This window comes from Cystoisospora suis, assembly GCF_002600585.1.
Source record: "Cystoisospora suis strain Wien I chromosome Unknown contig_1651, whole genome shotgun sequence".
NCBI lineage: Eukaryota > Apicomplexa > Conoidasida > Eucoccidiorida > Sarcocystidae > Cystoisospora > Cystoisospora suis.
This window is the reverse complement of record NW_027154451.1, coordinates 27,346-43,550: the sequence shown is the minus strand read 5'-3', so window position 1 is coordinate 43,550 and position 16,205 is coordinate 27,346. Positions and strand designations below refer to the sequence as shown.

The following is a 16,205-nucleotide window of genomic DNA, read 5'->3' as shown; positions in this document are numbered from 1 at the left end:
AAAAGAAGACCTGGTCACTTCATCTTGCTTTACCATGTAGTAAGGTCCCCTTTTTGCGCCGGCAACACCACAGCAGAAGGCTCTACGGTACTATGGCATTGATAGCGTCTGTGTGTGAAATCAGAGTCTCTGTCTTGACTTCCCGTGTGCACATGAACGTCACGGGAGTAGCCGCATGCGCGCTCGCACTCAGTCATCGGTGGTCGAAGCAGAAGACTGAGTCTCTTCGCCTCCTCGTTTGTTGAAAGGGTTCGTCTCAGACCCTGAAAGACTGTGTTAACTCTCCTTCAAAGTAGTAGTGTTTTCTTCGGGGTTCGTCAGGCGCGTGTGTCGTCTCCTGTCTCTTCGGGACGAGACATCGTTTTTCAGTCGGTACTGCAGTTTCTTCTAGCTCAAATTCCTACTAAGGAGCGAGCTTCTTCCTCTCATCTTTCTTTTTTCTCGTTATTACTTGTTACTGTAACGGATCTCAGAGAGACCAAGCTGGCAACCCAGGAATGACACCGTGATCGAGCGGAGTCCCTGTCTCTGTTTGGAATGCAGGAACCGAAGGGACACCGGACCCACCATAACTCGTGTTAACAGTTACGTAGTGCTGCCCATTCAATGGATGAATCGCCTTTCTCTTCGAAAAGAAAGGAAGCTGGTTTTTCTGCGTGCCCGTTGGTGAAAGAGTTTAGCACTTTGTGTGCGTGTTCCTCGGTGGATTCTCGGGCATTCCTCTTCTCGTTGTTTCAGACTTCTTTGTCCTAGGAAACGTCTGTCTCCTACGTTACTGAACGAGAAACTCCCAAGAAGTGCTTCGACCGGAGGCTCACGTTCCCTCTCTCCTCTGCGTTCACATCGGACACACACAAGTCAACCATGCCCGCTACAGTGGAAGTTAGGTTTCCTCTTTCGCGACTTTCCCCCATGAATTAGGTGTGCCTGTAACTCTTTCTTCTGTCTCCATTTTTAACTGCACTCCATCTCCTGAGATAAACACCAGGGGTTTAGGCGCACGAGACGTCCCGGCATCGCCTATTATCTTTCAGGAGAATCAAAGACTGCTTGCATTTCAGCCGTCCCAAGTCCATGTACACACCTCTTCATACAACACTGTACACTGTCCGCTGTAGTCACACTTTTTCTCTTGGCCTAGAGCGTATGGCCGAGCTTTTCTCTTTCACCAGCGTACAGAACTATAAGAGCGCATGTCCTGTATGTTGTCATTTCAAGCGTTCTTTCTTTTTCATCTAAGCGTTTTGAAGCAGTCTCCATAGTGTAGATCAAAGCATATTGTGACCCCGTTCCTATGCAAATCTGGATCTCTGTAGAACCACTCAAACGTTCCTAAGCAGTTCATATATCTCTGTATAGATTCCTTCGCATAAATGAAGAGAATACTTCTTCCTAGTTTCCTCCCTTCATCTTTGTCCTGCATCTCGGAGACCGCATCGGACAGAGAGTTTGCAGATCCGCTAGCCCTCAGTTGTCTCCAGCCCTCTCTACTATTACCTAACAAGTAGAGACAGGGGTTCTTCTCCCTCTTCCCAAACCATAGGAGAGAGAGGCACTTGTTGATTTCACTTCATGTTGAATATGAGCCGATAATACAACAGGTGTGAGATCTGACCACGTCGTCATTCCATCCATACAGTCCCAAGACTGACGGACCACTCACATCGAGGAATCACCTAACAGAACAGAGAAGAAGAAAAGACTCGAGTGCATTCGTCTTAAGCCTAAGAGCAGGAGGGAAAACGTCGAATTCATGATGAGAAGACACTAAGGAAAATTGTCGTTATATGTTGAAGTTTTTTTCCTTCTCTTCTTCTTAGTTCATGGAAAGACCATGGCAGCTGTCTTCATGATCTATTGGTTTCTTTTCTTCGGAGTTTTCTATACAGTTGATGCCTCAGGACTAGGGATCTCTTCGTCATATACCAATTCTACTGGTGTCAAGGATGGCAATAAGGTGATACTTAACGCTCCCCTAGCATATACAGCTGCTTTCACGAGATTCAATCGATTTTCTCCTGCGTTTTTAGCGTTTTTTCGTGGCCCTCAATCAGCTGGGAGTTTACGGCCATTGTCAGTCTCATCATCCTCATGCTCCCCTGAATTCTCGTCTTGTAGAGTTCGACAGAGAGCTGCTTCAGGGAGGTTATCTCCGAGTCTATCTGCGGAGAATCGACTTGAAAGACGATGTTTCCACGGGAAGGGGGGATACCCCGGGCGAGAGAAGAGAGACTCCTCTCTTTTCTCTTTTTTGGGTATACATACACCAGAAATCACTCATTCCTGTCAACAGCAAAGAAGCCTGCTGGCTTCAACAAGGGACAGTTCTCACCAGCTTCGACACCCTTTCTCTCCTTCACAGCGCCTGTGTGCGCTTCCTTTTCTTAGCAACCACAACAGTACCACTGATAGTAGCAGTTCGTCTTCATCTGATAGAAGCGGCGTGAAGAAGAAACAAGAGGGAGATCCGCAAGCTAAAATTGATCTTTATGAACTTGTTGGAGTGGCGCCTAGTGCTTCAAAGATGGAGATCGAAAATCGCATTCTCCAAACAAAAAGGGACTTCGAGGATCTAGGCGGAGGAGATATATCTCTTCTTCGTATGGTTGAAGCAGCTGCGACCATCTTGATGAATGATAAGATGCGGTCATTGTATGACAAAACAGGAGAGATTCCTGGAGAGTTCTCACATTCCTTTTCTCTCTTATCTACACCTTCTGGAGTGAGAACACGTGCAGAAAGAGAGAAAGAGGCGTTGTCGTCAAGCGAGGCAGGTAAAAGAGAAACAGATTCAGACAAAGGAAGGTCCTCTCATGAAATCGTAGGAACCGAAGGCGAAGAAGAAGAAGATACCGATGATAAGGAAAGGGAAGAAGACCATGTACCGTTGCGAGGGGGTAGGGAGAGAGGAAGCCTCATAGATGCATTTTCTTCCTTCTTCCGTGGTGGCATGGACGGAAGTAGAAGAAGAGGGGCGGGAAGGGAAGGTATGAAGACGAAAGCCGATGATGTATGGGCTGAGGTCACTGTTGGGATGAAGGAATCTGCGTGTCAGGATATAGAAAGAACTGTGAGGTTTGAAGCTTTAAGAGAATGCTCTCACTGCCATGGAACAGGTGGGAAAGATGGAGAGAAACCGCAACCCTGTACGAGTTGTAGAGGGAAAGGCTATCTTGTCAAAGTAAGATAAGAAATTAACAAGAAGACACGAAAAGCTGCTTCCAGGATCTTTGCCACTTCATGAAGGTCTTCCTCGAGAACGTGGATATACATGCATGCACACCTGTATGGAGGGTGTTTCATGTATGTGTGTCATGTCTATCCCTTTATCTGCATACATACATCTACATCTGCGTATATGTGTGCGTGTTGTAACTGTAGATATATAAAAAGATCTATTTTGGGTACACGGGTTTGTATATATGTAGATAGATCGGCGTATGTTTTTACACATGTACACCATCTATACAACATATATATGTAATCTGAAGGTATGAGTGGATGCCCCTCAGCGGCCACATAGCTGTATCGAGTTGTAGATAGAGAGTTTGATATCTATGACATCTGCGCTGTCATTCCTCACTCTCCACTCATGTATGTAGACAATCTCTCACATCTGTGGCTTCTCCTTCGGTAGGTGGAGCCAAGTGACTAGATATAAACATTAATCTTTTCATCATCGGTATATCTTTGTACGCTTACGATTCATCGAGTCTTCGTCTTTGTGTGCCATGCGAGTTCTTCTGTTTGCTTCGGTATGTCGGATGACAACAGGTTCAGAGATCAAGCATGGGAGTCCTAAGAGCTTCTTCTACATGTAGAACGTGTGGAGGTACAGGTGAACAGCAGCGACTTCTTTGCTCTCATTGTAATGGCTTAGGAAGATCAAGACAAGAAGTAGATCTTCGAGTAAGCGGGGGGAAAATCGAAGTACTCTAGTGATGACTCCGCTCAGGGGATGTATTTCCACTTATACATGAAAGTGGTTCTTGTGATGGTCCCTTCTTTTGGGTTTCTTCTCTTCTGTGGTGTCCTTTATCATTCCTACTGTGTGACCCTTTGTTTTTTGGACTGTATACGCAGGATAGTCTGAAAGAACCTACGTGTGGAACAGAGGAAGGGTCTCTTTCGGTTTGTATGCTCACATCAACAGTACCTCGCGGAGACATTCTCCCCCCTCCCCCTTTGCGTTTCTCATGTACACGTCTCTAGATGTATGTATCTGTCATGTATCTACCAGTGTGTAAAGCTCCTCTATACGTGTACTCATGTAGCTTCATTCAACACTTGTTATATATATATATGTGCATTTATACGTAGCGCGCCAGTATCTATCTGTCCATCTATGTATATCTGTATGTCTTTCTCCGATGATATTTTCTACCCCGCACTTCCACCGATTTTTTCTTTTTACATCGCTTTCTGACTCAGGAGGACGTTCTCAGCTATCTATCCTCTTTCTCGCTATCCTCTTCGTCTGGGCATAGCAGCTCTCACCTCAAAAGCGAGAAGCCACATGGGTGGCATTTCTCCTCGTCTAGAACGGAAACCTACGAAAGATGCCCCATTACATTTTTCTTTAGACGACAGAAAAGCGCATCATAGCCAACACTGAGAAGCAGACTTCTCTCACTCATGATTCCTTTCTTTTTCTGAGAATCTTCTCTTCTTCCTCGTACAGGTCAGAATTCCAGCGGGTGTCTCCGATGGGATGACGTTACGCATACGGGGTCAAGGGGATGCTGCGGTAGACACCTTACAGGAGCCCGGAGATCTGTAAGTTGAGAAATGGTTTCGTATGTGTTTGCCTGAAATTGCTTAGGTAGATTTTGTGTTTAATGGAACATAGTCTGGCGTCTGCTTCAAGGCCTTTCCGTTTGAAAGAAAACTTCTTTCCTAGTCACTACAGGATGAAGCAAGAAAGCACAGCTTTCTATATGCTTGCTATGTCTATCTGTCTTTGTTAATCTTTCTTTCTTTCTGTCTCTATCTATCTATCTATGTGTAGACACAGAGGATTTTGCTGTTCTGTTCTGCTGCTGCTGGTGCGTCTGCTGCGGTATTGCAGAATTCTGAAAGTGCAAGTGGAGAATGATACGCCGTTCAGAAGAGAAGGCAATAATCTATTAGGGATTGTAAAGATTTCTTATATTGATGCCATACTTGGTATCAAAGATGTGAGTTTTCGTCGCGGGAGGAGCTGGCGACTCGAATATATTCCTCAACACTCCAGGTTGTTTGCTTGGTCTGTATTTATCTGGCCACATCGGACGCGGGAGCATCTCGCATGCACCTCCCTGTAGTATGTCTTCAAGGATCAACGAAGCTCACGAACTATACACAACATGTAAAACTAGCAGACCTCGATGTATACCTCTCATGATTCCTTGAAATGGAACCTTGGTACATACATACATATACATACGCACACGCATACATATATGCATACATACATATACATAAATATTCATACTTCGCTTGTTTTTCTTCCCCGTTTCCTTAAGGCTGACTGTCGGTGTCGGTGTGTCGTGCCGGTTCGTATGAGAAATCTTGATTGACGTTTCACAGCAGACAATGAGTGGCTGTACGTTAGCTCGCTGGTATCTCGCGAGAGCCGATCTTCGCGTGCTTTTCTGAGCTGTCAGATGGAGCTGAGGTCTCCCGAGTTGTGTCTACCTCACCTTCAACACACTCGGAATCAGAGACGAACAGCATTGATCTAGGTATCCTATTTGATGGGCTGGCCGGCTTTCATATTAACGAGATTCCTTCATACGGAGTAAAATCTCACATGCAACTGTAGTTAAGAGCGAAGGATTATACGGATTGTCTTCCCTTAAGCGTACTGATCCGTATATAACAAAGACCGCTCATTACCTCATATCTCTTTATGGTAGTTATAGCTGCTATCACCCAGTCAAACTCAGCTTCAGGAAGAGTGGAGAAAGGGGGTGAGTCTCGTGCGGGCAGATCATTTCCTTGATAACCAGAAGCAGTGTGTTGTGATCCTATTCTCTGAGCTCCCAATGATCAGTTGATTTAGTTAGCTAGCTGGGAGGGGTGGCGTAATGAACGAAAGAGACTGTTTCTACTTGAAGTCTTTGTTTTTGCAGATGTCCCTGCCAACTGTCCCATTTGAGACCCATGATACTTCGCGTGATGCCCTTCGAGAGATCCCACAGGTCTGCGGCAAGAATGTGCGTTTTCGTTTGCTCTTCACTAAAATGTGTCTTTTCATGTCACGTCAGAAAGAGATAGATGTGATCGACGGGGTGACCCATCTTTCGATTCCAGCTGGAGTTCAAAGTGGAGAAAAGATTCATATCAAGGGACGCGGTACAGTCGATGCTGTCGGCTCGTCTATCGATGATGATGAGGAGGACGGAGACAATCGACAACGACGGGGTGATCATGTTGCCGTCATTGAGGTAGGAATGACATGTGTCTACAAGACTTGATTTCTGGTATAGACTAAATCTTCTCATAGATGTATTGTCCAAAAGATAGGAATGACCTTGGTCATCATGGTTTCGAGTACCTTCATTTTGTGTATAACTAACGATACACTCATAGATGTCTTCGTTAGTCATACACAAAATAAAGGTACTCGAAACCATGATGACCAAGGTCATTCCTATCTTTTGGACAATACATCGGAGAATATAGATCTCAAGTCATGGAATGAGTGTATGGCATGTCTCGCTTGTGTAGACAAACACACAGTCATGTGTAATGATGCTTTCAGAAGGTGCTTTTCTTGTATACGTATGTGTGTGTGTCTATGAGGATTTCTTTTTTCTTCTGTGTGATGGCATCACATGCTGTTCTCCTGAAACATAGATAATCCAAGCTACAGTAAGGGGATCATGATGATCTGTTTTGACAGCTGGGAGAAGCTTACACGTGCGCCGATACTACTACTACGTACACGACGTATATGGATCTATCTGGTCTATGCTGTTTCGTTTTATTCCTTCAATAGAGCCCCTGCACATCCATGCCTCCTGGCTGGGTCTCGGTATTGCTTAAGTGCAATGGAGTGAATGTACCTGCAACTTGTTCTAGTCCAGTCATCTATCTACGGATGTCTCAACAAGCATTCATATATGTGTGCCGTTGCAGTGCATGCAGAAGGTCTTCCATCTGCAGGGAAGCCTGTCGATCTATATCTCCTTGTTATGAGTAGGAATAGAAACAGAAAACAAGGCAACGCGTGAACGTCAGCATAACGATGTCACCGATTCATCGCAGTCCTCAGTGTATCTATATGCCACCCTCTCTCTCCCTCCTTCCCTCATACCTCGATGTCCTTCTTCTGTTAAACCTTCAGGTGGAGATTCCGAAAGAAATTTCATCGGAAGAGCGTCACTTGCTTGAGCAATTGCGCGACATGAACACTAAGAAATCAAGAAGTCGGGTTTAAGAGAAGTCTAACCAGAGATTCTTGATGACTTGAGGGTCCAAACCTACATAGGCAACATACTAGCAACGTCGGCTTCTAGGGCGGCGCCAACTTAGATACCTTGGAGCTTCATCTCGACTCGAGGTCGAGGGAATTGTTTAGCATAGCTGCAAGAATTTGTGTCAGAGGTGAGTTTGTGTGCGTAGTCATTACCGCATCTCCTCCGCTTTGTAGACATATGCCTCTGTTTACACCGTTAGCACGTGGATACTACTGTTTCTTTCTACAAGGAGATCGATCTCTCTTTCCAAACGCACTCCTCTGTGACACCACGTAGAAATGTGTAGCCCGTCAGGTCTGTGTAATTCAACGATAGTGCGATCTGCCTTCTTCTTTCGAAGCGGTAACGCGTTCCTCTCTCGGCTCAGACCTCTTTTCGTGGAAGGAAGGTCTCCGTGATGATAAACTTTTTGGGTAAGCTTACTTACGTCTTTTCTGTAGAGTCATATTTTTCGGAAAGAAACGGACAGTCCTTCCCTAGTGATACAGTCGGTTAGAATAACAAAAAAGAACCAGCATATCTGAAGGCAGGTCCCGATTACAGCCCATGCGGATGGTCTCTCTTTTCATTAAGAAAGTCCTGGTACTTACGTCGTTTTTTGATTGAGAAGACGGATGGCTTATGCCAACCCGTCATGGATTTGAGCAAGTGCACGAACAAACACAGCGGATTGAGAGGGAAGAAGCACCCGGCCCCGTAAAGTCGACTAATCAATCAGTTTTGCTCTATCAGTCCACCTGACACGTGCGGACAACACCTCCGCCGCTACCTCCCCCACAACTCGCTCGCGCAGAGACAAGCTCCCGCTGCTGCTGCTGCTTTGACACCTGTGCATGTGAAGAAATCTCCAAAGAATAATTTTACGACAGACCTTCGTCCCTTACTTTCTATTGAGAGCGCATGATCGCCTGGGCCTTCATCATCCCGTCAGGAGCATTGGCGCTGCCGATGTAGGTGCTCAGCGCCTACAAGTAGATGTTCGTTTTATCTCTGAAAGGCAGCGTGAATGTAACTCAAAAGAAATAACTGTGGCCCCGCTCGTTCTTTCGATAGCGAAGAAAAATGACAGGCGAACCACTCTCCGTCGAGGCATGCTGTGTGACGAGTCTTCTTTTGAAATACTTGCAATCCGTCAGGGGGGGCTGAATATAGAATTATGACATCGAACCGGTTCTCTCCGTTCTGCTAGCCATGGCAGTCGATTACACGCGTGTGTGAACTAAGCGTGTAGCGTACATGTCTATCTGCTGAGCGTCACTCTTAAGTCTCTACCAAGGTACACTCACACCGTCTGCTTATAGGCTGGCTCAGAATGAGGTTGCTGTACAGAGAGGAACATACGTCTCTAACCTAAATAAGGAAGTCCTTTCGGGTAGCTGTTGTCGCTCCCGAGTGATTGTCCGGACTTCTCCTAACATCCAGAAGAGGTAAGGTAGCTCTAGATCAAATGGCCTCAGTCCGACGTGTTTCCGCCTATTGGTAGCGGTCACTACAAGCGAAAGTGGCAATGGCTTTCAGAGCCATTTCTTCCTCCTCCCAACTCAAGGAGCCAGAGAGACAAACACGCTAGCACCTCCATTCTCACTCAAGATCCACCAGCCCTATGTAAAAATAGAGTATTCACGCTATCGACCACACGTCCGCCATCCGTACGTTCTTTTCCATTCCGAAAAAAAGAAAAAAACAAACGCACGCTAAACCACCATCACTGTTTTTCCCTGCAGATCACGCACCCAAAGCAAGCGAATGCATGCCCTTGCTTTTTGGACGCCTATATATAGAAACCGTATTCATTCATTCGGAGACCTCGTTCCAACCAGGAATACAGCGGTAGACCGATGACAACAATGAAGTATCTTGTGCAGAGTCATCTCCGGACACCCCTCGCTTTTACTACTTCTCATAGCCGATGTTGTCGGTAGTACTTGGAAGAAGTATCATACAGCCTCATTCGCCCTGTCGAAACACCTTTCAACAGGTGATTCGGCAATCACTACCAGCAAACACCGACATCCCAGCAAATCCTCATCCAATACGAGATACCCTAACTCTTCTTGAGCTATAATCTATACCGTGTGCTCACTACGCATCGGGCTTTCTGCGCCCCCCTGTGCCTATCCCTTCCCTCCTGACCACAGGCATCATGCTGATTTCTCTCCTCTCCCTCCCTCCTAGAGCAGAAAAGTAAAACAGCATAGCAACTCTCGTAATCACATTTCTTCGTTCCCTCAAAGAAAACCAACGGTTGTCCTTCACCCATGTAGCCGTGGAGCCATCAGTCACTTAGAAGTGCTTTTTTGCGCTTTTACATTCCACCCCGTTCATTCGAGTGTGAAAAAGATTTGTCAGCTGCTACGCTGATCATCTCACCCGTACAGACGTTGATCTTTTACCCTCAGCTTACAGTAGAATGATGAGCATAGTCTCCACCCGGTCAACGTGTCCTATCATCAACTTCCCTCCCCCTGAGACCATTCGAGTTTCTGGGCTTACATGAGGCGAAACATGTCCTTTCTCCTGTCATCCTTAGTCTCCCGCCCCGTTTGCTTCTTCCTAGGCCACGTTGATAACGACCGATGACCTAAACACGATGGCATTCTTTCTTTTCTCTTCATTCATCATCCGCAAGTTATTCATGAATGACCAGACAGCCTTCATAACCCTCCCCCTACACCCTGCCCACACATCATTCGTGCCTGTCCCTCACAGATGTCTATCGTCACCCCCCCCCCCAAATGTATAGAGAATAGGCGTGCTGGTATGATTTGGATGCACTCAAACTATGTATGTACGACCTCGGGCATTGCGCTACATTCATCCCTACTTCATTTCTCAACCTCTTCTCTTCGTCTGTCTTGTCTTGAAACAGCATGTTTATACACAGATATAAAAAACCTCTGATTATCATCATGAACCCCCCTAGGCCTCACATACATCATACTGTATAGACTACATCGACACACACGCGGATATACTAGATCTCGTGGAGTCGCCTATTCATGCATGGATATACTACACATCAACGACAACGGTTCATGATAACTACTGACTGACACAGTATCTCCAATTGTGCAAATAGCGATATATCTGCATTCCGTCAGTGTAGGAGAAGTACTTCTTACATAGCATCACCCACACGAACGTACTGATCTCCCCTCTCAAGATCTTCCCTGAAGTGTCTTGAGGAGGTAGAGGCTACGTGTGGATCAAAAATAACGGGCTGTTCTTCGATGGTAGTCTGTACATCCTGAGCTTGCGCTCCTGTACGAATATACCGTATAATCCTGTGGACATGGTAGCACACACCCAGACAGAGCAAAACACATACGAACTCTGTATAAAGAGGACCAAATTTGCATTTTCTCCTTCTCCGAAATGTTGATCTTATCACGTTACCGCACGTTCATTCCTTCCTTGCTAAACATGCCAGCAAAAGGGAGAGCGGGAAGACAAAAGAGAAAGAGGTAACCTGTCCTCAAACCGCCACACACCCTCTTCCCCTCTCACGTACTAGTACCAAACCGCGAAATGAGAGAAGAGCACTGTGAGCTAGTTGTATATATATATATATAGAGAGAGAGAGAGAGCTAGGGAAAGGAGCAAATACCGTTTGTTTGCATGTGGCCCTCTGTGCTCTATGGTGAGAATCACCACAACTGCTATGTTAGCTCCAATCTAACACAGAAATGCCTGCAGCTACCTCTACTGGTAACAACTGATAGGATACTTGGAATTGCTGTGAGCCTGTCTCCATGCTAAGAAAAAGATCACAATCTTGAAACAGCTCTTCGTCCCCCCCGCTCCTCTATGTGTGAGGGAATGCCCTCAACACCCACAGTCATGATAGCACGAACATTTACACTAGCTTCTCTTTGACGACCGATCTGTTATGTCTACAATGAAAACTGTCTTTCTCCAAGGATAGATACCCCCTCGTCCTCCCATGCCTTTCTCCTCTGCATATACGATCTCCTATACAGATACTATTCCTCACCCCGTTCCCGCTAACGACGACGCGAGTCCGTACCTGATTGTCTGAGCGGTGTATCGGCATGTAAGCAGAATAATCGTAACATATTGATCGAAGTCTTTGATAACCCCCGTCTGATGAAAAGAAAGAAAAGCGCACGTATCATGACACTTCACTTGAAACTTGATCATGGTCATTATTCAGCAGAGTACCCTTCTTACATCCATCAGTACACTTCACAGAAAACACAGGACACGAACAAAGATACCAAACCATCCATTCTCAACGCGCCTTGATTGGTTTTCTTTTCCCACTACTGTGTTCTCTCCACCACCTGCAATTCCTTCTTCTTCTTCCCCTCCCCCCCGCTCCTTCGCTTCTCTATCTGTGCTCATCATAGAAACAGGGAGAGATACTGTCCCCTCAACAGAGGGAGTCATTACTTTTCTTCATGGCTGACTGCTGGCGGCGCACTTGTCATTCATGTGTCTGCCTTGAAGCCGTGTATTTGTCAGAGAAGAGAGATCGAAATACATACGCAAGCTCATCTAATGCGAGAACATCGTTCTCTTCCTCCTCCTCTTCCTCCATGCATACGAACCGCTTCATATAGAATAACACGCAATCACACACATCCCACCCCCAAAGTAGATGGACATCCCAAGAGCCATCCTCCTAGTTGTCACGCTGCTGAACTATCGACAGAAAGCATGTGCCAGTTCTTCTAAGACGCAACTAGTCGTCTGGATACCAAAGAAGATTTTGCGCTCTACACAGTCGTCTACGGCTGTTTTCGTCTGAGATGTTCCCTTGCCTGTCTAAAAATACAGAAGAAGAAGAACAGGAGACGGAAGACACGCACACAAAGGTTTCTTCACCCACCTAACATCTTTCCATTCACGCATTCTCTCAGCCACGTAAAATCTGACTGAACGCTCCGCCACTCTCAATCTAAAAAGAGCTCTTCATCTCAACCCAATCAATGCCAAGAACGAGACAGAAGAAAGAAAGAAAGACGAGCTTACCACTTCGAGAAGAAGAAGCAGCCAACTGATAAAACTCGTTAAGGCGACCGCAAAATCAAACACATGCCATCCACTCCCCCAGAATGCCTGTAAGGCGACGGGGAAGGAGAAAGAAAGGGAGAAAAGAAAGAGAGCGCTATCAGTCAGCGGAGGCTTATATAGAAAACAAGTCTCTCCTCCATACAACCAGACTCCTCAAGGCTGACTGGGCGTCTGTCCATTAGGTGGCTGTGCGCATAGTCACGGAATGGAGCGGAGTGTATGTACATGGCGAGTGATTACATCTTCATACGTTTATTTACATACACACAAAGGAGAAAGTTCTTTCTATCGAAGAACGGCAATGCATATATACATGTGTGAATGAAACAAAGAGGAAGAAAGGTCTTGAAGCGATCCGGCGGAACAAATGGCAGTCATTCCACAACAGAAGACTATTGTGAGACCCAGCTGTTACTACTTGAAATTCAACAACTAGACAACCTTCCTTCTCGCAGTGAAGAGCGCTTTTTCCTCTTGCAAAGTATAGAAAAGATACAGTGAAACGTGGGGTATGTGAAGAAACTTATGTCCGTGGAAGAATGTATACTTCAAGAAAGTATAACCATCCTCGTCTGTCGAGACGATGAAGGGTCGGATGACAAGACTTCAGGAGCGTCGCATCTTTGAGAGATATCGTCACTATGTGTATGGGGCAGGCAAGGCTAATCTTGGGTCTCCCCTGGTAAGAGTCTCGGGCCCCTCTTGTCTTCTACTCGATCACTATCGGGAAGGAGGTTGATACGACCTCACCGAGGAACCACAGAAATGTATATAGAATAGAGCAGGAGAAGTCGTCTATTCGAGTCCCTATCTGATAAGGTAGCTCTTAGAATTCCATTTACTGAATCTCTACTGTTCACGAGGAGGCCCGTGACAGAGAGAGCAGCCGTACTCCAGAATGAGAGGCTGGTTCAGAGAAGGTACTGGCGAGTAATACACTTACCCTGCCAATGAAGTAGATATCAAGAGCTGTCTCGATACAAAGAGTTAAGGTAATCGCCCCATCTAATGCGACAGCCCAGATGGGCATAGTGTTTCCTCTCTGGTAGAATCCACACATGACACGATTAGGGAAACACACAGATGTAGCTTAACAGAGAAAACAACATGATAGAGGTACAGAACGTGTCGATAGCTAGATTGATTAGAAATGGATAGATACATAAAGAAAAGATAGATGGGTATGTAGACTAAAGAGAAGATAGAAGATACATTAAACAAGATAGATGCATAGATAAATACATAAATCAAACATAGATACATAGATTAAAGAGACATACATGTATACGTAGAGATACACGAAAGAAAAGACAGAAAGACAGATTGAAGATAGACAGATAGATAAAGCAAAATGTGGATACCCCTCGACTTACCACATGAACATCGACGATCATGTACACTACAAGCCCCAAGGTCGCCAGGGCCATTAAAGTACAGTAAAGCAGATACCATCGTGATAGTCTGACGGCAAAAACGAAACCTTTTCCTATATCTGATTGAAGAGAAAGAAGTAATTTCGACCGTCGTCTTTGCGCTTCGGGTAATAAAGGCTTCCTCTCCCCTGTCCCACTACGGCCTGTGCCCCTCCTCTCCGGCTGTTGTTGCCTGTCTTCTCCGCGGTGAACCGAACTCTGTCCAGAGAAGAAAGCCCCTCCTTCCTCTCCTCCTTCGCTACCTGACGTCGACATGATGATTCAGCACCGGAGTGCGGAAAGAAAAAGAGGCAGTAGACGAGGAAGAGCGGGAAGAACACCAATCAAAATAAAGAGCGGATTCTCCCAAGAACTGGTAACACGCTCATCCGTCCTCTCTAACCACTGCTGCCGTACTGAAGTTTCGGAGATGAATGACGAAGACCAGAGCTCGGACAACACATGCGCGTGAACAGCAAGAGCGAGGCGAAGAACCGAATGCGACGGCGAAAGAAAGAAACCTCTAGCCAACGCAGAAGAAAAGGGGAGATGCTAGCTCTGAGAAGAATGGTCATCTATGAAGAAAAACTGTCGAGATCTCACAAGGGCAGTCTGGGGCCACTGGGGAAAGAGAACAGGAGTAGGCAAACCCAATAGAAAAAGAAAGGTAAAGCAGAGGCACACAGAGAGAAACCACGCTTGGCTATGAAAGAAAATGCTGCGTAATTCTTCCTGAATTACATCGTTAATGCTGGAGATTGTCGAGGGAAAAAAAAAACTAACGGAAGCAAGCCCTGTGACCACGGCATGATAGTCAAGCATGCGGTTCTTTACCAACGTTAAGCTAGCTACAAGCTACCGGACCAGCAGAAGCTCAGACATACACAAGCACACCACCAGCAATAGTGAAAAATGAAGCCGTGCCCAGTAATATCGCACGACGACGCTAGCTTGGAGATATTGAAACTGCCAGCACGGATATTGACGGGAAGGGGCAAGGATGATGAGAATAACCGCCCGAAACTTTGATCGGGACTGGGCCCCAGGAGAAGGGGCTTTCGACACACTCAGATCAGAAGGTCAGCACCATTGTACGTCCGAAGAAAAGGAATAGAAGACTTCACGCCACGAAAGAGGGGACTTTTACCCTCAAGTCCCATGCGCGACTACTTCCCAGATACAGAGCAGCATTCAGTTTTTCGTCCTCCTGCGGGGAAAAGGTGGAACCTGCCTTGCGAACCGCCGAATCGCGGTGTCTCTCGCCAAGCGTCCGCCGAACATAGGAGACGCTTCCCGGGCGGCGAGCCGCCTGTGCTACCTGTATTACTACAGATGGCGCCAGGACCTTAGTAAGGCCCGCCAGTGTCATGAAGTGCTGCGATCGTGTTGCTAGTTGCTGTTATTTCCGCATGCCAACGCCAAATTTGCGCAATCGCGGGCGTCGTGTGTTCGGGGCAAAGACAGAGTTCGGAGCTGTCGATGGCTCTCAACGAGTCGCTTTCAGCGGGTGTGGCGTGACAGGTGCCAGGCGCCGCAGCTCGATGAACGCCTCTGGCAAGTAGAACTGAAGGCAGGTTTGTTTTGTTCTCGTCTTTCTTCCTGCCACGCTGCGACCGTCACCAGAGAGTCTCTCGAATGTGTGAGAACCCTGCCGTGCGGGGCACGGCAGGGTTCTCACACATTCTCATGCGCCTGGAATCTTATTGTACTACAACGCTGGCTGCACCGCGGCTCTGCGCCTTACCGTAACTTTGGCGCCAGCTAGTGTCACGGCTGTATCGCATCCTGCGCACTCCGAGTTGTACCGCTACCGGCAATACGTTACGCACGTCCCTGTAGTGGCAAAGGCAAGTATTGTCCGGTCAGTGCCGTACCGACAATACTGACCCGACCTCATTCACCGCTCCAGGGCTTCCGTGTCACGCAGGCCCGGAAAGTCTCCGGTGCCCCTCAGTGTTCTCAAGCGGGTCTTGCTGTTCCCCTGAAATCATACGAGGCAGAGCCCGAGCAAGCAGCTGTACGGGTAGTGGCGTGCAGCCTGCTTGGCTATCCCGCCGCTCTCGGCAAAATATTCAGTGATGTAAAGTGTCGGTGTCATCTCTCCACAACTACAGAGGGCGAAGTCCGGAGCACGGATTAGAGAAAGTGGAGACCACCGGGATTTCACCGCTTACACGAAGGGCGCTACATCGATTTCTCGCCCGCACCCTGACAGTCTTTATAACGGCCATGACACAAACTCCAGAAGTTTATCTCTGTTCGTTTGGCACCGACAAGTCACACGCCCAACAGC

At 46.7% G+C, this 16,205-nt stretch overlaps 2 protein-coding genes across 2 annotated transcripts; one reads left to right on the top strand and one right to left on the bottom strand.

Annotated features, from left to right (window-relative positions):
• The first annotated feature begins 118 nt into the window (after positions 1 to 118).
• On the top strand, positions 119 to 8,132 carry CSUI_003648 (c terminal region domain-containing protein). Its single transcript, XM_068063844.1, has 6 exons — positions 119 to 3,181; positions 3,775 to 3,909; positions 4,682 to 4,776; positions 5,069 to 5,177; positions 6,249 to 6,428; positions 7,331 to 8,132. The coding sequence occupies exons 1-6, from the start codon at positions 1,835 to 1,837 to the stop codon at positions 7,421 to 7,423; spliced, it is 1,959 nt and encodes a 652-aa protein (XP_067924183.1). The 5' UTR covers positions 119 to 1,834; the 3' UTR covers positions 7,424 to 8,132.
• Positions 8,133 to 10,581: 2,449 nt separating this feature from the next.
• On the bottom strand, positions 10,582 to 15,047 carry CSUI_003647 (cation channel family transporter; the record flags this gene model as incomplete). The annotated part of the gene is made up of 5 exons (XM_068063843.1): positions 13,874 to 15,047; positions 13,444 to 13,542; positions 12,459 to 12,545; positions 11,491 to 11,567; positions 10,582 to 10,747 (listed from the first exon to the last, which is right to left on the bottom strand). The coding sequence occupies exons 1-5, from the start codon at positions 14,186 to 14,188 to the stop codon at positions 10,582 to 10,584; spliced, it is 744 nt and encodes a 247-aa protein (XP_067924182.1). The 5' UTR covers positions 14,189 to 15,047.
• Positions 15,048 to 16,205: the final 1,158 nt, after the last annotated feature.